Below are 24,188 nucleotides of genomic sequence, written 5' to 3' on the forward strand. Positions count from 1 at the left end.
GCCCCTGAGGAGTGCCCAGATCCTCAAAGGCTCCTAATGTCCATTGATTTCGGGATCTGAGGATCTGGGCTGGAGGCCATGGTTCATGGAGTGGGAGGAGAAAAGAGCAGGGCAGACTCTCTATCTGAGAAGCGAGCTGTAGCTCACGAAAGCTTATGCTCAAATAAATTGGTTAGTCTCTAAGGTGCCACAAGTACTCCTGATCTTTTTGCGAATACAGACTAACAGGTCTGCTGCTCTGAAACCTGTCTGAGGTGACAGGTTTCAGAGTAACAACCGTGTTAGTCTGTATTCGCAAAAAGAAAAGGAGTACTTGTGGCACCTTAGAGACTAACCAATTTATTAGAGCATAAGCTTTCGTGAGCTACAGCTCACTTCCTCAGATGCATATCGTGGAAACTGCAGCAGGCTTTATATATACACAGAGAATATGAAACAATACCTCCTCCCACCCCCCTGTCCTGCTGGTAATAGCTTATCTAAAGTGATCATCAGGTGGGCCATTTCCAGCACAAATCCAGGTTTTCTCACCCTCCACCCCCCCACACAAATTCACTCTCCTGCTGGTGATAGCCCATCCAAAGTGACAACTCTTTACACAATGTGCATGACAATCAAGTTGGGCTATTTCCTGCACAAATCCAGGTTTTCTCACATCCCCCCCACCCCCATACACACACAAACTCACTCTCCTGCTGGTAATAGCTCATCCAAACTGACCACTCTTCAAGTTTAAATCCAAGTTAAACCAGAACATCTGGGGGGGGGGGGTAGGAAAAAACAAGAGGAAACAGGCTACCTTGCATAATGACTTAGCCACTCCCAGTCTCTATTTAAGCCTATTTCCCCTTGTTTTTTCCTCCCCCCCCCCCATGTTCTGGTTTAACTTGGAGAGTGGTCAGTTTGGATGAGCTATTACCAGCAGGAGAGTGAGTTTGTGTGTGTGGTTTTTGGGAGGGGGGTGAGAGAACCTGGATTTGTGCTGGAAATGGCCCACCTGATGATCACTTTAGATAAGCTATTACCAGCAGGACAGTGGGGTGGGAGGAGGTATTGTTTCATATTCTCTGTGTGTATATAAAGTCTGCTGCAGTTTCCACGGTATGCATCTGATGAAGTGAGCTGTAGCTCAGGAAAGCTCATGCTCAAATAAATTGGTTAGTCTCTAAGGTGCCACAAGGCCTCCTTTTCTGTCTGAGGTGAGTTCAGGCTGATAGAGGCCGGCACAGGGAAGGGGGGCGGGGGCCCCTTTATTCTGGCACCCACAGGTGCTAAAACTCTCCCCTGCACGGAGGGCGACCGGGGTCCCTCAGTTAAAGACCCGCCCACGCTGTCACGGCTTTGCCCCCTGAGGTGGCCCCCGGTCCCCGGCTTGAAGACGTGTGGACACGCGTGTTACAACCGCTAACAACAGTTCCAGGGCATCAAAGCGGCGGCCGCGGCCGATGCCGAGCTTCCCCCGCCAGGGGCCGCTGCCGCCCCGCTCCCCGCCGGCCCCGCCCCGCCGCTCCCGGCCCCGGCAGCCAGGCCGCGGCTCCCTCCCTCCCTGCGGGCCGCGCTCGCTCTGCTCCGCCCGGCAGCGGGGCCGGCCCGTGGCGAGGCGGCGCCGGGACTCTGCCCAACCCGCAGCGGGAGCAGCCCCGCCCGGGGGGGCCATGGCCGAGCGGGCCGCTGCCCAGGTAAGGGCCCGGAGCAGGGGCGCTGCGGTACGTAGCCCCGGTGCCTGGCCCGCGGGCCCCTTGCAGAGCCGGGGCACGTGTGCCCAGCGACCCGCTCCCCGCAGGGCCTGGCTGGAGTCCCCTGGGGCTGGGCGTTTACACGTTGCCCGGCGGCTCCGAATGCAGGCGCAGAGCGGTGCAGCGGGGGAGAGCTGCCTTTCCCGGGGGTCCGCCCTGACCTCCAGCCCGGGGGGCGTAGGGTCGGGGGCACCCTGCCCTAGGGTGACCAGGACTGGCCCTGTAAAATCGGGACATCTGATGTTTGGGGCTTTTTCTTATATAGGCACCTATTACCGCCCACCCCCGTCCCGATTTCTCACATCTGCTCTCTGGGCGCCCTGCCCTGCCGCTGGGCGCAGCTCTTAGCGCCCCGCTTCCCAGCGCTAGCGAGAGGGGGCCTAGCACTGCCCTAGCCGGGCAGGGGGAAGGCTAGCAAGGAAATGCCTTGATTCCTGGGCTGGGGCTGGTTCTTAGCGCCTCCGCTCGCCTGCCTCAGGTGGCCTTTGGAGCTTGTGCCTGCTGAGCTGCATCCTGGAGGGTGGTAGTCAGGGCCTGGCGGCTGCAGGTGCTTGGCTGCAGAGGGTGTTAACAGGGCACCAGCATCGCTTTACACAGGAGGCTCATTGCAGCGTCAGAGGGTTACCTAATGTCAAGCAGCCTGGATTCTATTTCGGAGTTTGCTACTGACTTGGGTGAGTTATTTCCAGTGCTTAATTTGTAATGAAAGCTGAGCTGGGGCTCAAGCAAATAGGTGCTGGAGCTTAATCAATTTTTTTGGACTTTCATAACTGATGTGGCGAAGCCAGAGGTGCTGGGACTATGAACGCCTAAGCCTAGAGGTGCCAGGGCTCAGCTCTGGCAAGCCCTGGCACAAATGAAGCACTGGTCCTTTCATCCCTGACAGCCTGGCACACAGAAGCTGTACAATGGGAGTGGTAACAGATTCTTATTTCTCACATAAGGATTTTGAAAATGCATCAATTGTTCTTAAAGTGCTTTGAGGTGCAGGGATGAACATTGGTAGGGGAGGAGCACAGAAGTTTGAACAGGTTGGGCCCAATGTCGAAAAATTTTAGATGTGCGAGTTTCACATGCAGTTGTCATGATTGTGTGCACAAACCGCATAACTGCCAAGGTTGTGTACAGTGTAGTTGTAGCCTTGTTGGTCCCAGGATATTAGCGAGACAAGGGGGGTCCAGTAATATCTTTTATTGGACCAACTTCTGTTGGTGAGCGAGACAAGCTTTTGAGCCAGCCAGAGCTCTTCTTCCGGTCTGGGAAAGCAATGGAAATGACCACAACCAGGCATATGCATGCGCAGTTACCTGGACGGTGTGTATGTAATTGTGCACTTATTTTGTATGTGCAGTTCCACACCTAACTTTTCAAAACCAGGCTCGTAAAACATTGCATAATTTTTTATTTAAAATAAGTAACTGAATTTTTACATGCACCTGGTGTGGCTACACAACATCATTATAGTTATGTGCATGAGAGGGTTTTCTCTCTGCTTTTTAGGTGTCATTCAAATAAAAAGCCAAGGAGTTTGACGAAGGGAGTGTTCTCGCTTGTTGGGATTCTGAGCATTACACCGAACAGCTACAGTGTCAGAACTGTACTGGGAGACCAGGGATGCAACCAACTCCCAGAGCTACTTAGGAAAGAGCCTTCAAAGGTTTCTAACAGATCAGCTGGAGGAATCTCTAGAACTTGCCTGCTAGTGACATTGTAACGTAGTAACATTTTACGTTACAAACCATGCCAGCTCGCTGCGTAGTGGCCAGGTGTTCCAACACCACCCAAGATGGTGTATCCTTGTTCAAATTTCCAAAAGACCCTCATGTTAGGAGCCTTTGGGACAGATTTGTTCGGATGAAGAGAGCAGACTGGAGAGGGGGACACGACCGCTCGCTGATCTGCTCTGCGCACTTCACAGACGAGTGCTTTGACATTTCAAGCGTGACGCAAAAAAAATTAGAATTTGGAAAGCGGTTGCTTCTAACCAAAACAGCGGTTCCGACTCTGAACGTCTGCCCGAGCATGAACGGGAACCCACAGTCCCTATCGCAACCAAAAGGAAGAGGAGCCTTCCGGAAAAAAATCATCGAAGAGGTACCTAAATGTTGGTTGATGAATAACACTATGTGTTTATATTGAGAGGAAGAACAGTTCCTTGGCTGAAGCAAAGGATTGAGTGCCAGGAGTCATGAGTTCTGTTCCCACTTCTGTACTGACTTGCTATGTGATTTTTGGACAGGCCACTTAACCTCAGTTTCTCTGTCTCTACATGGGGAATAATACTTCATGCCTCCCTGGGGTGGTTATGAGTCTTAATATGTCTGTGTTTGTAAATTGCTTTGAGATCCTCCAAGGGAAGGTGCTGCAGAGATGCAAAGTATTGGGATTAAAACTGGGTGAATATTTGTTGCCAAACTTTACGTGGAATGAGCTGGTTTTAGATTTTGGGAACCTTTGGGAAAAATGTAGCAGTTTTTTGGGGGAAAAGTTGGTTGAGACAAAAGAGGTGAATGAAACTTCAACCTGGAGGATCTCTGCAGGGCCAGAGAAATGGGCATGGGCCTGTGACCCCTGAACTCTGTTTTCATGTCTGCTACTGACTGGCCTTAATAATGCTTCACGCTTCTCTAGTGCTTTATAAGCCTGGTTCACTGCAGTCTTCTGTCTAGCTGGGGAGGTGATCAATGGAGGTTCATGTTCTCACACACCTAGCTCTCCTGATGCTCAGGCCTGTATTTAAACTGCTGGACCACAGTGCTCTTGAGGCAAGTTTCTTATCCCCAGCAGGTCTCAGTTTTCCCATCTGTAAAAACAGCAATAATCATAGTTTATTTAGGAAGCCAAGTAAATTTGATGACTGAGGAGATCTTAATTTACTGAGAGGAAAGCTAGGACACAGTGAAATGATTTGCCTAGGAAGCATGGTGATCTAGGGCATTAGATATTATTTGGGGACAGTTCTGGAAAAACATCAAGTTCATGACAAGGACATGAGGAGAAGAAAGGGACGTGGATTCAAATGTTGGTCCAGACACATTTACTCTTTGCCCTGGTGCAAGTTGCTTAACATTTCTAAAATGGTTTCTGCACCTGAATGCTGGGGATAAGAATACCTATCTACCTACCTACCTGGGGTGTTGTGAAATTTAAGTTTGTACAGACTGGAGCACCGATTTTGTACAGTTAGTTTGTTCCTATCCTGTCTGGTCACTGCTGGAATATAACACCATCTCCTGATGGGATAAATGTTGGCGCGCAGATGGGCCATAAGAGAGAACGAGAGACCCAGGATATGTCAACACTTGGAGTTGGTTGTTTGATTCCCATTTTAAGGAGGCATATTTGCACTAGCTCCGATTGAGTTAACATGCTAAAAATAGAGCACAGTTGCCGTGGTGCAAGCAGTGGGGGAGGCGAGCCGCCCCGAGCGTGTGCCGCTGGACTTGGGCAGTGTGTCCTCAGAACGGCTAGTGCTTCCTGCCACTCACAGCTGACACTACACTTCTCTAGAGCTAGTGCAAGGATGTCTCTTCGCGCAGGGAATTCCCCGTCTAGCTCATCCCCTGGGAGTCTCTGGGGCCCTGTGGCAAGGAGACCTCATGCCAGGCTCATTAATTCTCTTCTCATAAGATTGTTGTAGTGATTGACTTTTGTTTGTAAATGAACGTGATTAGAAAAGCTCTTGCCTTATATTGCAGTTTTCCTCAAACAAATTAGGACAAAACCCGAGATGCATGGGACATTTCAGTTCAATACCATTCCCATTGACCCTTATAAATGAGGATTATAATGAAAATGTCAGCAGCTTTTTAACCATCACTTCTGGAATGTGAGCCGGTGATGATAAAGATGCAACCTTGAACAGTCTGGGCGGCCTGTTGCATGTGAGCGGCTGCTTGTCCTGTTTCTTTGTAGCTAACTTTGCCGATAGGGAACGTGACTTCAACTCTGTTTTCATTTTCTGTCCTTGAAACAGGCTGATGAATGGGAGGTGGAACCGCAGCCCCTTGCCGCCTTGCAGCCACCGGTCCTCCCGGAGCAAACGTCTGTACAAGAAACACCACTTCCAAGTGCAGAGGCTTCCCTTCAGACTGTACTAGCCACAGTCCAAGCTGTTGAGAGGAAATTAGATTCTTATGCCACGCGGTTGCTGGGTCTGGAAGGGAGAATGTGGATGGCTGAAAAAAAGCTAATAGGTTGTGAGAGAACTGTGGTGGAGTTTGGGAACCAGCTGGAGAGTAAGTGGGCCGTGCTGGGAACTCTGATCCAGGAGTATGGGCTGCTGCAGAGGAGGCTGGAGAACATGGAGAACCTGCTGAAGAACAGGAACTTCTGGATCCTGAGGCTCCCCCCAGGCACTAACGGGGAGGTGCCCAAGGTAACTAGTTTTATCTGTGTGGTGGTAATGCCTAAGAGTCCCCGTCACGGACCAGGACCCTACTGTGGCAGGAGCTGTACAGACACAGAACAAAAAGACAGTCCCTTTCCCAAGGAATCTACGATAGAAGTGTTGGATGAGATGGAATGGGGGATACAGACAAGGAGACATTTCTTGTTGATATGATGGGCAGTGGAGGGATGCAGAGAGGGGGGTGATGTGGTCAAAGCAATAAGCTAGGAAAATAAGCATTGTCACAGCACATCTCAACGAGCACTAAGGAGGCAGAAGTCAGCATAGAGTAGAAAGGATGGTCTTGTAGTTAATGCAGAGGTCTGGGAATCGAAGTCTGAGTCTAATTGTTATCTAGCCCTGCCTTGAGTGCAAGGGACTGGACTAGATGACCTACTGAGGTCCCTTCCAGTCCTAACCCGCTATAATTCTATGATTCATTTCCCAGCTCTGCCACAAACTTCCTGTGTGATCTTGGACATGCCTCTTAACTTCTCTGAGCCTCATCTTTAAGATGGGGATGATATTTACCTTCCTCACAGGGGTACGTGAGGCTTAAGCCACCAGTATTCGTAAAGCATTTTTAGTGCTTCATGTGGAAGGGGCTGTACCATGTTAAAAGGTTTATTAAGTAAGTCCCTTCTATTACCAGATACACGAGGGATTTTTTTCACAGGCTTGTTCTTTCCTTGTCTTTGCTGCTCTAAAAGTGCTCAGATTTGATGGGGTGGCAGAGGGTTTTTTGAGTCAACCCCTGTGCTGATCAGAACTAGTTAGATGACTTTCACCCCACTCCCTTCTCGTGCTGATGGGAGCAGTTGGGGGAAAGGGGAGGGAATGGAAGAACAAATCTAACATCTTGAAAAACCTCTCCGGATTAAGGAAAGGATAGAAGCCCAAAGTTCATAGTCAGAGAAGACACCCCTGTGAGGTAGGGCAGGGCTATAATCCCCAGGTGTACATCTGAGGCACAGAGAGACTGAGATTTGCCCAAGGTTCCACAGGATATTCGTGGAAGAACAGGAATTGAACCCCGCTGAGCGCTGTAACCACTGGACTATCCTTCCTGTCTGCTCTTACCAGCCCTTTTCAGTTTTCGACTTTCCCTGCTGCCTCTTTGCCATTTTAGAGCCTTCCTCTGCAACACTCTGCACCTCTCATAGGCAAAGCCCACTGGGCCTGTGCATTTCAAAACGTTACCCTCTCATCTCAGATACCAACTGAGCGATTCGCATTAGCCTAACAGCCGGAAAGAGGTTGGACTTTCCCCACTCAAACTTTTCTTTTGTGTGTGAAACCCACTTGCAATGAACCCTGCTGTGCCTCTCTCTGGTACGCTGTCCCGTCTGCTTTCCGGTGCGCCTGCAGAAACTGTGCTGCACCTGGGAAAGAACTGTATAGACGGACCCATGAAGAGAGGGACGCAAATGGGAACTGCCGAGACCGGTTAATGTCAGTGTTACTCAGACTTAATGTTACGAAATTCCAACACCGTGAAAACAATCCATTCATATTGTGCCAAGTTAATGCACCTTATTGGCTGGCATTTACTGTGCCTGTCAGCTGATTATGGTTCCTTGGAGCTGTTCAGTCAGTGTTAGTTAGACCCTTCTCACTGGGAAATCAAAGATGCTTAAACTGCAGATTGCAAAGTGAATCATTTTTACTTGATTAAACTCCCATTATCCTGCATGGGAGTGGATGGGTGGTTATGGGCTCAGACGTTCTCTGCAGACAGGCATTCCATCACGGACCCCTGTCACATTAAATAATAATAATGTCAAGCTGCAAACTCTGACCCCTGTATGGGGCCAGATCCTCAGCTAGCCTAACTAGGCATAGCTGCTTTGAAGACAATTGAGTATTGCTGATTTATACGAGCTGAATATCATGGTATCTTGATTCTGGCTAAACTCAAATTAAATTAACTTTAAAACATTCTTAGAGTTAACATAAAAAGGTCTGTGTGACAGAATTAGAAGGTGGTGAGTGACTCCCCCCTTGTAATTTCAGGTACCGGTGACATTTGATGACATCTCCGTCTATTTCAATGAGCAGGAATGGAAGAGCTTGAATGAATGGCAGAAGGAGCTTTACAAGAACACCATAAAGGGGAATTATGAGACCCTGATCTCACTGGGTAAGGATCAGTTTTCATTCCTTTATTAGAAGTGGTGAGATCTTTCATGGACTGGGTTTCCTCCTGCTCACAGTTCCTTTGATTTGTGCTGGGACAATGCCATTAGTCTTCCAGATGTTTATGATAGCTCAAGTTCCTCACATCCTTCTGTGGAAGAAATACCAAAATATACACTATTGGGCTTAAGGCCACCACCTCCTCTTATCCCATACTAGAAGCACAGTGGGATCTACGTTTCAAATTCAATCTAGATACAGAAAGTTGCTAGTTTCCATGTCAGCTGTTGATGAAAAATGTATCCAAAGAGAAACAACTGAAGAGTCAAGTCCAGGGTAATATAAACCCCAAGCAGGTGCACTTCCTCCTGCAGATCCCGGGGAAGCATAAAATAGTTAGCACTGGTGGTCCCGTCTGCATGGGAGAAGGAACAGTGTTTTAACTGGCATTGTGGGTTTCCCCCCCACATGGCTGATTTTGTGTAGGCAGCGACAGAATAGCTAATTAAAATTCACCGTTCTTGAGGAATTGTTGTTGCCCTTGGTGACCGCAGATGAGGCTGATGACAGTGTTACGTTGGGGCCGAAAAGGCCGATGTGAGAGTGTTGGTCCTTTCTGCATCGAGGGCATATGTAGCTCAGTGTTGAGGAAGGGATTATGTTCCGTGCCCGCTGAATCTGCTGCTGTGTATGACTCAGCGCCTCAGGATCAAGATCTGAGTAACCCCATCCCTGACTGCTTGCCAGCGCGATCTGTCTATTGTGACAGCTCCCAGCTGCAATGTTGCATTGCTTCTGATTATGCTGCAGTGTGTCCTTGAAGCGTTTCTTCTGGCTGCCTCCTGTATAGTTACCTGCTTCCAGTTTTCCATTCCACAGCTGCTTTGGCATTCTGGTGTCCTCCATCCTCAACAGCGTAGCTGTGATGCAATGAGCATGCGTCAATCCCTGTGGAGTTGCTCTGTTCTTGAGTAATATGCTAAATTGACCTACAATAACCCTTCCATATAGGTTTCAGAGTAGCAGCCGTGTTAGTCTGTATTCGCAAAAAGAAAAGGAGTACTTGTGGCACCTTAGAGACGAACCAATTTATTTGAGCATAAGCTTTCGTGAGCTACAGCTCACTTCATCGGATGCATACTGTGGAAAGTGTAGAAGATCTTTTTATATACACACAAAGCATGAAAAAATACCTCCTCCCACCCCACTCTCCTGCTGCTAATAGCTTATCTAAAGTGATACTAACCTTCCATATAGGGACCTTTTCCCCCTTATTCAAATGACTGTGTGGTATAAAGAACGTTTGGACCAAATTAGAGTCTAACTCATAGCCGCTGCTAGGAACGGAGGAGGAGGGTGTTCAATGATCTCTTCACATCTCCCACAGTAAACACCATTCCACAGTCCAACTCAGGCTCTGGTGTCAAACCTTGAAATGACCAGCCATTCAGTCATTCCCAAAGGAGAACACAGAATTAACCTCCCCCAGTGAAAGAGCCTCCAAGAGCTTCCCCAGAATCGGGCCTCTCTGGAGCAATGTCAGCAGTTTGTATGATGAATCCAGGCTATTCATCCCAGCCTCATTATCCATAACATGGGGAGTGAAAAGAACCAACGTTTGGGCAATAGAGACAATGGGGTCCTGATCTTGTTTGGAGCCTCTAGGTGCTACTATATTGCAGGTAATAACAGTGATGACTGGGGAAGTTAATGGGCCTACTACCAGCAATAAGTCCTGTGTTTGGTAGTAAGCACCTGCAGGATTGGCCCCTCACTAGACAATGTTTAAGTAAACCAGGTTCTACTTTTCATTGAAACTGATTTGTTATAAATGTGATTTAAAAAAAAAAAAGCTAATGAATATCACAGTTGAAAGGATCCTTATAATCCCTGTGTAACTGATCTGAATAAAACATCCTACTGTATCCCACCTAATATCATCTCCCATGAACAGACTATGCTGTTTCTAAACCTGACATCCTGTCCCGGATAGAGCGAGGGGAGGAGCCGTATATCGGGGATCTGCAGGACACTGAAGAAAGGAAAATCTCTATTGAGCCGTGCGTCAGTGAGTAATGGATTAAAACAATTTAGAAAGGGCATGGGAAGGACAAAGCAAGAACCAAAGTTCTTGTGAACCTCGTGGTTCTAGCTTTTCAGACATTTTTAATGTGTTGCCAGCAGCTAAAAAGATATTAGATAAACATAATGGAATTCTCTCTTCTTTCCCTTCGCCCCCCCGTGAGCAGACTCTCCCGTTGCTGCACCTGGCCAGTGGTGCCAGACCGAACAAGGCGCAGAGCCGTGTGTTGGGGAACAGGGCAATGCTAAGGAAAGAGGTGTCCCTGCAGACCCCAGCACAGGTCAGTAATGGATTGAAACCATTCCAAAGGGTAAAATTCACCTCTTCAGACAGGACACCTGCACAAAGGCTGGACATCACATAAGTCCCATTGGGCTTGTGCTGTCCCTCTACACAGGGATGAGTGAAGTAAAAAGCTGGCAATCTGCCTCTGTCCAAGCCAGACACTAACGGAATGCAACAATAACAAGATAAACCACACTTTTCGACTTACATATTTTTGGTTGGTTGCCTGCTATTGCAAGTTGACAGTGACTCACCTTTGGGCCTCAGCAACTAAAAGAAATTAAAGCTGTTGGAACACCCAGAGTCAGACCAAATCAATCCCTTGGTTGCCTGCTGAACAGCTGTTCTCAAACTGCGCTTGGAGTTGTGAGTTAGTGAAGAGGAAAAAGTGAGAGACATTCATATCAGTAGGGTAAAATAAATGCCTCTGAAATAGACACATTGATTGACAGCAAAATGAAGGTAATGGTGAAGGAGTAATTGATTTACCTCAATTTACAGTATCCCGTATCTAGTGCCAGCTTTCTACCACTGCCTAACAGCATGCATGCGCTGACCACTCTACATTTAACATGTTTGGTGGAAGGAAAGTTATTGATCTTCTGTCAAAATGCAGGAGAATGGGTGGAAATATTTACCTCCAAATATCCATCTCCTTATATCCCTTTGCACTGTGTGATTGGAGATGAAAAAGGTGGTGGGATTCTTCCCAAGACCCATTTCCAGTCCAAGCTTTGCCGTTCTGTGACTCCACAATGGATGACTCAGTTCATTATGGGATACTTCCTCTTTTTTGTCTTGTGAGCTTCGATCAGCAGTGAAAGTTTAAAATGTTGGGAGTTCAAGTTGCCATCGGTAGGCTCCAGAGGCAACACCACATCAGCCTGAATAGGAGCAGTGTGTATCTTTCTGAGGTGTTTCAAGCTGTTTGCACACTCAAGCAGATATAATTGGGTTGATTAAATTCAGTCGGCAGGCAACCATAAGCACCAGAATTTTTATTTGTTTGTTTGTTCTTTAAATGAAAGCTTAGCACAAGATAACAGCAACCAGGAAATGTGGGCAGGCTGTTGTAGCCACTACAAACTGACCCAATTCAACCTCTCCTTATCTATACCTGTACAGTACTTTCTAATTTAGTAATACTCCCACTCTGTACTGATCGCATCAAGCCATACGTATTCTGCGATCTCCTTCTCTGTACCTGTGCCATTTATCATGTGCTTGTATATACCTACATATTGTCTTTTCTCAGAGTAGCAGCCGTGTTAGTCTGTATTCGCAAAAAGAAAAGGAGGACTTGTGGCACCTTAGAGACTAACCAATTTATTTGAGCATGAGCTTTCGTGAGCTACAGCTCACTTCATCGGATGCATCCGATGAAGTGAGCTGTAGCTCACGAAAGCTTAAGCTCAAATAAATTTGTTTTTTATATCCCCAAGATGGCTATGCCTTCTCTTTTGCCAGTGTGTAGTTCAAACCAAAGTTAGGGCTTGATGCAGAAATTATTGGGTGATTTTCTTTGGCCTGCATTATGCAGGTGAAACAAAATATAATGGTCCCTTCTGGCATTAAAAAACTATGAATCTGGATACTTCAGCGTGGTTTGATGCGCTGTCTAGAGTCTGCAGCACTATATAAGTGATTTTTAACAATGACCTAAAGCTCTGTAATGTTGCACGTGTGGTTATACCAAATGGCCACCTTTGGACTTACCTGTGTCAGCGTTCTCCGGATATCAGCTGAACTTAAAGAAGGAGAAACTAGCCTTCCAACAAAACCTTTGCTGGCTTCTACAGATTGTATAATTTTCCGTCCACCTTGGGTATTCCTAGTGTGTCCATTGCTGTAGGAGCTAGGCCCTTGGAACATTTTCTACCATAATTATTTATATTTCTACAGCATCCATCACTGCACTAAAGCACTTGTTACATAGTCAAGAGATATGAGAACACTTTCCAAAGTCTCCCCTTCTCTGTGAAACTGTCTTGGTGACTAATCTCTGCCCATGTCAGCACTTAATAGAAAGGGATGGACAATCATGATGTAATTTCTAGTTTAGCCCTTGTGTGTTCACATTAAAATCGCATCAGATGCTTCGTCAGAATGAGTCAGTGAGATATAAGAATAAAACACAGCATCTATTATTACCTCTTTCCATGAACCAATTATACAGTCTTTGGCTGTGACGTTTTATCGTGGATTAAACTAGAGGAACAGTCCTGTGCCGAGGATCAGGAACGCTTTGGGGAAGGAGCGCTCTCTACAGACCCCTTCGCTGGTGAGTGATGCGCTAAGCTGCCCAGTGAGTGAAATCCAGTAAAACTTTTGGTCGAGGCTCTGGCTGGTCCCCGTACAGATGAGCAAGAGATTATAGTGCAAGGAGCCTTCTCCTATCCTGGCAGTTGCAGTCCTTAGTGCTGAGGTTGCTCCCTACTAGTCCCGAGTGAGCTGTACCCCCAAAAGGAGACAACATAGGTCCTTACCCCCTCTCCCCCACCACTTCCACACTACCAGCAGGGCTGGCTAGCCACAGGGAGGAGTGCACACTGCTCCCGCCGAAGGGCTGGTGCAGACTCTACTCCCAGGGAGCTCTCCTGAAGCAAAACCTGGGGCAATGCTGTTCTGTACAGCTCCATTCTAGGCCCGGGCCTATCGGTACCACCTGCCCCTTTATGGACGCAGCTATCACCTTTGGATTTCCACCAATCTCAAGTTCTCCTGGCTCTGAACCCTTCTGCATTTATTTCCTGTGGATCCTCAGTGAAATGTTTGTAGCCAATCAGAATGTGTGTCTCCTCCAGCCCAAAAACAGCACTGGGTTACGATCAGTTGACATTGCCTTGTATAGTGTTTGTGGAGATCAGAAAAGCAATGCGTTCCTCTGTCTGTCGTGAACAGGGTGCCAAGCTTCTGCACGCTACGCTTCCTGCGGGAGGTACGTCGAGGAAGAGCCAGGTGTGCAGGATATGCAGGTCTCGGAGGAAAGGCAAATCCATACAGAGCTCTGCGCAGGTGAGATGGATTGTAACAACTTTGATAGGGTGTGAAATAGCTGGAAATCCTCTTTTCCTCAAATCCAGGAGACAATTTGCAATCTTGACACTGTCCAAATGCAATGATTACAAGAGAAATGTTTCCTAAGCTTGACAGTCGCATGATGTAGTTGAGTTAACATGATCAGAATCTTCACTTTTGCATTACCCATAGTTCTTCGTTCAGAACTCTGAGCCGAGCATTGCATTAACACAAGATTTATTTTGCATTTAATTTCTTTTTTCTTTTCTTTTAAAAAGACAGAAAAGAAGGAAAAAATAGGGGAGGAGGGAGAAGCTACCTGTGCTGCAATTGAGATGTGTCTGGCGGGTTTTTGCAACGCTGTGCATTATTTGTTCGCAGCACTCAGTAAATATATCCAGTGCCTAGCAGCAGTATTGGACAAGGTGGCACAGTGTAAACTTCGCAGCTGTATTGAATCACGGACTAACTATTTAATAGACATTTTTACCAGGGCTTTGGAGTGGAGCCCGGAGCTGGAGCACGGACCAGTGGAGCTGCAGGTTTTTGCCTGGAGCCGGAGCACAGAAAATCTTGACTGCTCCACTGCTCCAGTTTCTTTTTTCATTTTCAATCCAAATGAATGATATTCAGCAAGAAAGTCCTAATGGTGCCAAAAAGTTTCAGATTGTATAACAATTGATATTAACATCTACTTTACATAATATGTCACAGTTCTTCTCACTTTGGCCGAAATCAAGATTTAATGTACAGATACAAAATTACCAAGTTTTTTAGAGATATGTTTTATTAAAGAATCAGATAATTATCAGACATCCGGCAACACTGCAGACTGCTCCCACCCTTGTGCCAAGGTTAGGCGAGTACGTACTTGCATAGATTAGTTAGATAGTTAGATTAGTATGTGTTGATACTTCTTTTGTAAGGGTTGATCAACGAGATGCGCTGAGTGCTGCCATTACGGAAAAGTGTGACGCAAGACGCAACATTTAAGATATCGCAAACAGGTATATTGCAAAAAAAATAATGTTTTTGTTTATTGATATATTAAGATATCGCAAGAGATATTAATCACTTAAGCTAATTTCTCACACTGGCTCTCGTTACCGGTACATTTGTACATGCTCCCGTATCACTCTGGCGGACTTATTGTATATGCCATCTGTTCAACGCTCTTTTGGAGTTTGTAATTTTAAATTTACTGAAAAAGTCGTGTGCAGCATATAAATATACAGTAAACATTTTTACATAAATTGGGAGTGATTTTTGTGATATATCCAGAGTGGTTGGAAAATGTCCAACACAACTTTGGGGGTGAATCCTTAGGTCATTTCAAGAAAAACGTTTCTGTGAACACGTGTCCTAAAATTCTTCCTAAGGGAGTTACAGTTCCTTCAACGAGGTTATGAAAAGTTAATTTCTGATTAATATCTCAAAAATGCTTTAATATAAAGTAATGAAATTATGTCTGTCTTAGCATTAGTATGTGCTATCATATTACATTATCCAAAATTATTTAAACCGTAGGCATCCCGAACTGGCTGTTGGTCATTTTTATTTCATATTTCAAGAAAGGCTTGTCATTGACTGCTCCTGGCTATGAGCAGTAATATTATGTTCCATAATAAGTTAGTAATTTTTGGTTGTTTATTATTACGTTTAAAATGTATGGTTCCAAAGTTGAAAAATAAATAAGTAAAATTGTTTGTATCATTCTAAGCATCTAAGCAGATTAAAATTTTTAAACAGTTTTCTCGGAAACAGTTAGTTATACAAAATAAATTAAGAGTACCGTTTTAATGCATGTTTTAGCATTAAATCATATTCCAGGGTCGTATCTGTTAAACAGTCAAAGATTTAAAAAATATTAAATAAAATTGGCCCAGTAGTCCCCCCAGTTCACGACGCCTGTAGTTTAAATAATGTTATTTGAATGCTGTTGTATGATAGAACGCTGGAAATCAACTTTAACGGGAAAGCAGATTCAAATTGCAAGCACCGTCCTTTTAGTAAAGAGAGCAAATTTTCAGAAATATGTTTTTCCTTCATCAGGCTGGAAACATCATACAAGATTGAACCTGTTATTTGCTCTATCTTGTATAATCTATTCAGGTTGATGAAGCAAAAATTTCCAAAAATTTGCTTTCTTTACTAAAAGGACTGTGCTTGCAATTTGAATCCACTTTCCTGTTTAAAGTTGATTTTCAGCCTTGTAACGTGTGGCCTCGTTACTTCCCAAAAGTTAATGTTGTAGAACAGCGATAGCACGTACTAATGCTACGGCACCTACCACATTTCATTGCTATATCTATATTAAAGCATTTTTGAGATATTAATTAAAAACTTGTAAAATATTTTGAATATTTTTACAGCAAAATTTCATAAGAAAAACTAACTTGCAATTTATAAATAAAAATGTATATTATGTGTATTAAAAATACTTCTTACTTCATTAAAACTGCAAGAAACATGTTAAAATATTAAAATATACTTTATTAATAATTTTGTGTAAAAAGAAAATGCGATCATTTTTTTGTCCAGAAAATCCAAAATAAATTCGAAGTACCTTAAGTGGTTAAGATATCCCAAGCAGGTACATTATAAAAAATGTAATGCTTTTGTTCATTGCTTTTCTAAGATCATAACAAGAAACCTTCGGAGGCGGTAGCAGCACAAGAAGATTTGGCCATGGCTTCAACAAAAAAATCAAATCTGCCCCCCATAATTGATAGCCGATTTACAGAAAAAGATCTCAACGACGTCTTTACTTTTGAATTTGAAAACCCCAAATCTGGGCTTTTGCGAAAAGCAAAGAAGAAATCGGCAACGTGCAAGGTGGAAAAGGAAGTGAATGGCGAGCTCAAACCATGTAGCTTCAAGACAAGTGAAGCAAGTGCCGTGAAAAGTTTCAACCTTTGGCGGCATGTAAAACGTAACCATCCTGAAAACTATGCAGCTCTGGTTACAAAAAAGGACCAGGAAGATGAGGCAAAACAGAAAACTGATGCGGCTAAACGACGTCCATCTGGCTCTTTGAAAACTCCCGGAGAAAAGATTTTTTGTGGAGCTTCATCTGAAAAGAAACCCAAAATTGAGCAAACAAAACTTGACTCATATTTGAAGTCCTCAAAGGTTACAGTCACCATGGATGCCAATACTTTCCGTGAAGGGCTGATGGAAATGGTTTGCTTGAGTTCAACACCGCTCACTACCTTCAGGCTAAAGAACAAAGGATTCCAAAAAATTGCAGGTGAAATGGGTCGGCAGCTTGGCGTTTTGACGGGGCACGATGCGGTTCGTCATTTAGTTGTCAGCACAGCTGAGTCTGGTCGCCAAGAGCTCAAGAAAGCTTTGGAGCAAAAATTGTGCTACCTGAAAATGGATGCGGCAACTCGTGGAAACAGACATTTCCTTGCAATCAGTGCTCAGTACTATGAAGAAGGAAAAGATAAAGCTGTGGTAAAAACCTTGGACATAATCGACACTGAAGGGCGTCACAATTCTTCGTACGTGAAAAGTCAAGTAAAAGCTATTTTAGAAAAATTTGGGATCAGTGAAATGCAAGTGCTGAGCATCTGCGTTGACAATGCAGCAAACATGACGTGTGCCGTCAAAAATTTCAGCGAGGACAATGAAACCATTTCCACCTCTGAGAACACAGATGTGGACAGAACTGAAGCTGTTTTGCCTGATGAAGGCACTAAAGGAATGGATGAAATCGAACTCAACATGGATGCTGCTGCGCAATGGGTTAATGACCCCAGCCTCATACTTCCAACATGGCTTCATGAGGATGACTCAAAAGTCCAACTGATGAGGTGTGGTATTCACACTCTTCAGTTGGCAATCTGGGATGGACTGAACAAAGAACATGCAAAGAAATTTCTGGCAAAAATTCGACAAGTCGTTGTCAAACTACGAACCCCAAGTATTCAAAGTGTTCTGCTTGATCTACATGGGGTAACTCAATCATTGGATACGGTGACTCACTGGGGTTCAACATTTGCGATGATTGATCAGCTTCTCGTTTTTCAATCTTACTGTGAACAAGTGGCGGCTGCTGCTGGAACAAGAGAACTCAAGTTAACAAAAGCTGAATGGGAAGAAGTGAAGAACCTGCGAGACCTCTTGGCAAAACCAAACCAAACAACCGTGAATCTTCAAGCTGTCGATGTAACCCCGGGAGTTTTAATGAAGGAATGGCGAAAACTGTCAAAATTCTTGCAAGAAAATGGTGGACAAATTGCAGAAGGAATTCTATCCTCCATGCAGAAACACGAAGAGAAGCTTTTTGACAATATTCATTTCCTTGCTGGAGTTTATGTTGACCCACGGTATCGGATTCTTCTTACCTCAAGGGAAATACCAAAGGCAAAGGAAGGGCTCCTTGATATTGCTCGACGACTCGAAAAACAAAATCTATTGCTACATTTGAACTCGGCGAAAGAGGTTGAAGAAAACAAAACACAACAGAAGGAGTCCTCAACCATCGAATTTGCGTTTTCGGAAAGTTCACATCCTTCAGAAATAGCAGGCTGTTCTCAAACTTCCGTATCCACTCTGAACTTGTTTGAGCGTCCATCCCTGAGACGTCTTCAACCATCACAGGGAAATGGAGATAATTCAAGCACCAATTCTTCAGAAGAGGACGCCTTCGAAAAGGAATTGGATAAACAAGAAAGACGCCGGCGAGTTTCTGCAATTCATAATTGTAACGAAGCGTTATTTGAGAGAAACTTTCGGGAAGATTGTGAGGCGATGGAGTCTATTGGGAGGCTGAAAGTTAAGTGTGTTTTTGAGGCCATTCACAGCTACCCACACCGCATTCAGGCTGCCTGTAGAATTGCTTCGAGCATGCCAACAACTCAAGCTGGTGTAGAGCGACTGTTTTCGGCTTTAAAGTTAATTTTAAATGGTTTGCATCAGGGTGTGAAAGACGACTTGATTGCTGCAATAATTTTTTACAGAATGAATTATGAATGATTCTAGTTTGTATCGTTGATGACAATTAAATGGTTTTAAAAGTCTGAATAAAAATGTTTTATCAAAATGACAGAATGCACTTTTTTATTTAGTTAAAAATTAATCTGAGTCGCGGAGTGGAGTCGGAGCGGAGCTGGAGCAGTCACTATTGGTGCCGGAGCGGAGCAATTCAAAAATGTGATTGCTCCAAATCCCTGGTTAAAACTGCAGCAGAGCAGACAGATGAAATCTCAGGAAGAACTGCCTCAGTGTAAGAACAGTAGGACAAAGGAACAGACACCTGGGGAGGTTGTGGAAGCTTCTTCACTGGAGCTTTTCAATAGGAGGCTGGAGAGCCATCTGTCTTGGGTGGTTTAAACACAACAAATCCTGAATCTTGGCAGGGGGTTAGACTAGATGATCCTTGCGGTCCCCTCTGACCCTGTGGTCCTATGATTATAGCAGCCAAACGTGTAACACGATCCAGTGGCTGGAAGTTGAAGCTAGACAAATTCAGACTAGAAATAAGACACTAATTTTTAACAGTGAGGGTGATTAGCCATTGGAACAATTTATCAAGTGTTGTAGTGAATTCTCCATCACTGACAATTTTTAAATCAAGATTGGATGTTTTTCTAAAAGAGCTGCTGTTTGTGAAACAGAAGTTAATTCAGGGAAATCCTGTAGTGGAATATAGGCAGTCAGACGAGATGATCGCAGTTGTTCCTTCTGACTTTACAATTGCTTCGAGCATGCCAACAACTCAATCTGGTGTAGAGCGACTGTTTTCGGCTTTAAAGTTAATTTTAAATGGTTTGCGTCAGGGTGTGAAAGATGACTTGATTGCTGCAATAATTTTTTACAGAATGAATTATGAATGATTCTAGTTTGTATCATTGTTGATGACATTTAAATGGTTTTAAAAGTCTGAATAAAAATGTTTTTTCAAAATGACAGAATGCACTTTTTTATTTAGTTAAATATGAATTTGAGTCAGAGGTCGGAGCCAAGCTGGAGCGGAGCTGGAGCAGTCACTGTTGGTGCCGGAGTGGAGCTGGAGCGGAGCAATTCAAAAATTTGATTGCTCCAAATCCCTGATTTTTACAGCACATTCACAAAAAACACTTTTTATGCGTTATGACTTTACTGTTTAAAATACCCTTCCCCCCATTTACTAAGCAGTTATTCCTCACTAAGGACTAGCCACATGTGAAATTTGTAAATTGGTGGAGCGCCATCAAGGTCAATGGAGGAATGACGATTTACCCCAGCTGAGAATTTGACCCCACAAGTTTAAGATACTATTAAGCGCCAATATCAGCAGCAAAATTACAAAACTGAGAAGGTTAATTACATTTTTCTATGAATGTCCAGACAAATGTCACTCAAATTTGGGGAAGGAAATCTCCTTTGGTTTCAGACCATATATGAAAAGTTTCGGGGCAAAAGGGTAACTTTTGAAGACTGAGTTTCTGAAAATAGGATTATAATGGGAATAGAATGATAACCTTAACTAGATAGTTTTTGCTCTCCAGTTGTCTAGACCTTCTGGACTCAGCGCTGACCCTCATACTCCGGTACTTAAATACACCCTTTTCCCAGAGCTCCACCCAAAGATGTGAAGCTTCTCGTTTACAGACAGGTTTTCAGGGCAGAAATCTCCTCTCTCAGTTTAGAGGCTAATGGTCTGATTTTCAGAAGTGTTGAGCAGGAAGGGGGCTGCTCTGCTGATTTTTCAAATCGGGCCCTAGATCATGTGTGCGTGCACTCATTATTTATCTTGGGTAAAGTTTTCAAAAGTGCCTAAATCCCAGTTTCAAAAGTCTCTAGTAACTTTTCAAAATGGGACTAAGTTTCCTAAGCCACCTAGGCTCTTTTGAAAACTGTCACCCTTGTCTACTTTATCGGCCACGTTCAATAAGCCGACAGGTTTAGTTTTTTCTGCATTGAGTCACTGAATGGCTGAATCAGCAGAGGCTTCTTTCTCTCGCTCACACAGGCAAAGGGAGTGATGTCGCTGATTCTCTCTCTATTGCTGCAGATGAGGTGATTGTGATTAAAACGGAGGTGCAGGAACATGAAGAAGATCCTGAAGACTTGGAGCCGCGTGACATGCTCTTTGGAAGTTCAGGGGAAAGTGTTTCCCAGAGTCTGGTTGCTACAACAGCTTGGGAGGGTCAGTGCGGCTCCCTAACGCCGCCAAGGAGCCTGGCAGGCACTGTCTTGGGGGAGCCGACTTCAAGTGGAAGAGATTTGGGTGGCACCAACCCTCTCCTCGTCCATCAGGCAAGCCACGCGGGAGGGAGGCCATATATCACGTGTACGAAGGGTGGGAAGAGCTTCCGGCTGAAAGTGAGCTTTGGGAAACAGCACAGGAGCTGTTCCAGAGAGATACCTTATCAGTGCACTGAGTGTGCCAGGAGCTTCTGGTGCCATTTGGAGTTCATCCGACACTATGCGAGCCACGCTGGGGAGAGGCCGTATAAACACACCGGCTGTGAGCAGACCTACAGCCGGAAGTGGCTCCTTCTGAATCACCAACAAGTCCGCGTGGAGGAGAGGCCGTTCCAGTGTGTAGTGTGCGGGAAGAGCTTCCAGCTGAAGGGGAGTGTCCTCAGATACCAGTGGGGGCATAGGAAGGAGCATCCCCAGGACTGCGTGGAGCGTGGCAAGGACTGTAGCTGCCACGCCAAGCTCTGTGCGGGCCAGCAGCTCCAGGCCAGAGGGAGGGCCGGCCAGTGTGCTGAGGTCCGCTCAGAAGCAGCGTCTGCCCAATGGCCAGTGAGCGTGCTCTGGGGAGAGGCTGTTCCAATGCACTGTCTGCAAGAAGAGCTACAAGGTCAGGGCCAGCTTCCACAAGCGTCTGCAGAGCCATGAGACTGGGACGCCCTGCCAGTGTGCAAAGTGCAGGGCTGTCTTCCCAGGTACGATGCCACCACAGGATCAGCAGAGGGCAGACCAGTCAGAGCAGGCTTCCCCAGGGCGAAGACTGGAGACCGGGAAAACACCAAGGAGTGGGATGGGTGACTAGGTTGTAGCTAGCATGTTATGTCCAGACCAGTTCATCCCTGCGCTTGGTAGGCCTCAGGGCTGGAGTGTGTGTGGGGTGGGGCTGTTCCTGTCCAATTGTAAATGACCCTATTGGGCCCCGGCATCTCATCCTCCCACAGGCTCCCTGGACAAACCTGTGAAGAGCGTCTGATCTCTACTCCGCACCAGCTGACTAAAGTGTGCGAGATTGCAGTGCTTGCGGCAGACTCCCTCTTTGCTCACTCGACGCTGCGGGAGAGGCAGGATCTGCTGAAGGGCAAGTGGTGTAAAACCTGCGCTCTAGCTCTCCAGAGCCTGAAGGAATCTGCATGCGTGAAAGGGTTAACTGCTGTGGTTCGGCAAATACCTGGCACCTTCCTGGTAAAAACCTGGGAGTGCTGAGTCCAGATCCTTCTTCCTAGGTCTGCCCGACTCCTCCCCTTCTCAGGATCATGCTCCCCCCACACCCCTGGAGTGGTCTCCCTGTTCTCATCTGCACAGAGCCATTTCTCCTCTCCGAGCAACCCCTGCTCCTTCCTCCTCCTGCTAGTCAATAATCCCCACACCTGATCTGTTTTCCTATGCCGTGTCTTGTCCTACTTAGCTGGTACACTCCCTGGGGCAGTGTCCGAGTCTAGGTCTGTGCAGTGCTATTTGTATGCGCCACCTTGCTGTCGAAATGACTTCTAAAAGCATCAGACAGAATGTTCACAAGCTTGCCCCACAGTTCAGTGTGAGCTGGGCTAGGGCTGGGGGGGGAAGCATGTCTGGATCCCGGTGAGCAGAGTGAGGGCTAGGGTTTAGGTTAGATTCAATGGGGCTGAAATCTCATCAGCTGTTCCTGCAAGATTTGTGTCCTAATACCTGCCCTCCTAGTGGGAAGGTGTCGCTGTCCTGCAGCGCAGAAGCCCTTCTTTGCTGGCTCTCCTCCAATATAGGTTTCTTTTGGTCCAAGGTTCAGACGATAATCTTAACATTAGGGCTGCGCCTGTCCTGTCCTGTCCTCGCAAGGAAAAAACCCCTAAACAATAAAAATTCGTCTCTCTGTGTGGGTTTTTTTCGGGACTTATGTTCTCACATGTATAATGGCAGCTAAACTCTGTCATCGCTCACTGGTGGGAATGGCTGATGATCCTTCCCCACCATGAATGGTTTGCAGGGAATAATGGGCTGTTATGAACACTGAGAAGCTGAACTTGGGTAGCGTCAACGATTCTCCCGATGATGCTATGGTTTGGGAGTAGTTTCATAAATACTCTGAGCATGGAAATTCCAGGTTTGTGGTGGTACAGAAATGGCACAGGTTTTCTTATGTAAGTGTATATTGCTTCTGATACCCCCCTCACCCCTTCCACTCACACTGGTGGTTCAATAACACCAGGTTACTTACTTCCCCTCTACTAGTGCTGGGTACCATTCTGGTTTCGCTTTTTGTACCATATGAGGTGGTGTTACTGGGTGGCCTGTATATAGTCTGCATCCTAATTGTCTTGAAATGGATATGCAAAGCTCTTGTCTGCCTTTCTTCTGTACCTCTTTTGTCTTGTAACCTGGATGACAAATCTGTCCTGTAACATTGTCCATCTGACATTTATTCTAATAAAAAAAATTGTAACAAAAGTGAAATGGACATAAAACCTATTGATTCAAAAAATAATTGTCCATTGTGGTGAGGGTTGGGTGTGGTGACTACAAAAACCAGATGAGCCTCTTTGGAGGGCTATAGTAAAAACACAGCATTCCTAGAGGTGAATTGCAAAGGGGACAGAAGAATTAGGTGTGCACCCTCTTACATTTCTTTATGGTGATGTATACAAAAGACCTGAAAGATTTTTGTTAGTTTCCAAAGAACATTTCTTTTTCCTGCTTGACATCAAGTTTAGTCTTCCCTGTTTTTGTAGGGGTCTTTTTGGAAGAGCTAGACGTGTAGATTGGGAGTTGTGTCAGCACTTATCTAAAGAGTGAAAATGGTAAATATTTAATAGTGCTCTTTTTCCCCATCTGTTTTTGGTATTTGAGTTAAATGGCATGGAAGGTAATTGGGTGCTCGTGTTTTCCCTGTCTTATAAACAAGAGCAAGAGGCTATCAAGTGAAATTGAAAGGCAACTAATTTAAACCTGATAAAAATAAATCCTATTTTACACAACACATAATGAGCCCGTGGAACTCTCTGCTACAAGATATTGTCAATGCCAGTTTCTCAGTAGGGTTCCAGAAGCATGATTCAATGCTTATACAGATAATGAGAACAGTCACAGTTACCCTTGTTAGGATAACAAGATATAAGGGATCTAAACACTCTCTTGTTTCAGGGAATTTATTCTCCCTCCTCCCCAATTTATTATTTATATTCTGATTGAGCCTACAGGCCTCAATCAACGATCAAGGTGCCAGTGGATAAGCTTGTCACGAACTGCCTGGGATTAAGAAGAAGCTTCCACTATGGAAATTGTTGTTCCCCTGAAGGAGCTGGTACTGGTTGCTGTCGGAGATGGACCCCTGGACGGGGATGGAGAACTGGTCTCATCTGGAAAGGCAGTTCTTTTG

General features: G+C 45.4%; 1 protein-coding gene across 8 annotated transcripts; it reads left to right on the forward strand.

Annotated features, from left to right (window-relative positions):
* Nucleotides 1-1,508: 1,508 nt before the first annotated feature.
* On the forward strand, nucleotides 1,509-23,223 carry LOC311515490 (zinc finger protein 746-like). 8 transcript variants are annotated; one of them, XM_084618590.1, is made up of 9 exons: nucleotides 1,509-1,679; nucleotides 3,237-3,830; nucleotides 5,713-6,114; nucleotides 8,140-8,266; nucleotides 10,217-10,330; nucleotides 10,512-10,625; nucleotides 12,807-12,911; nucleotides 13,532-13,645; nucleotides 20,610-23,223. In XM_084618590.1, the coding sequence occupies exons 2-9, from the start codon at nucleotides 3,477-3,479 to the stop codon at nucleotides 21,485-21,487; spliced, it is 2,208 nt and encodes a 735-aa protein (XP_084474716.1). In that variant the 5' UTR covers nucleotides 1,509-1,679; nucleotides 3,237-3,476; the 3' UTR covers nucleotides 21,488-23,223. The 8 variants fall into 8 exon arrangements, with proteins under 8 accessions (XP_084474716.1, XP_084474717.1, XP_084474710.1 ...); XM_084618591.1 differs by having other exon boundaries at nucleotides 20,652-23,223; XM_084618584.1 differs by lacking the exon at nucleotides 20,610-23,223 and adding an exon at nucleotides 16,287-19,532.
* Nucleotides 23,224-24,188: the final 965 nt, after the last annotated feature.

The sequence above is a fragment of the Lepidochelys olivacea genome (genome assembly GCF_965140295.1).
Source record: "Lepidochelys olivacea isolate rLepOli2 genome assembly, chromosome: 2".
NCBI classification, from domain to species: domain Eukaryota; kingdom Metazoa; phylum Chordata; order Testudines; family Cheloniidae; genus Lepidochelys; species Lepidochelys olivacea.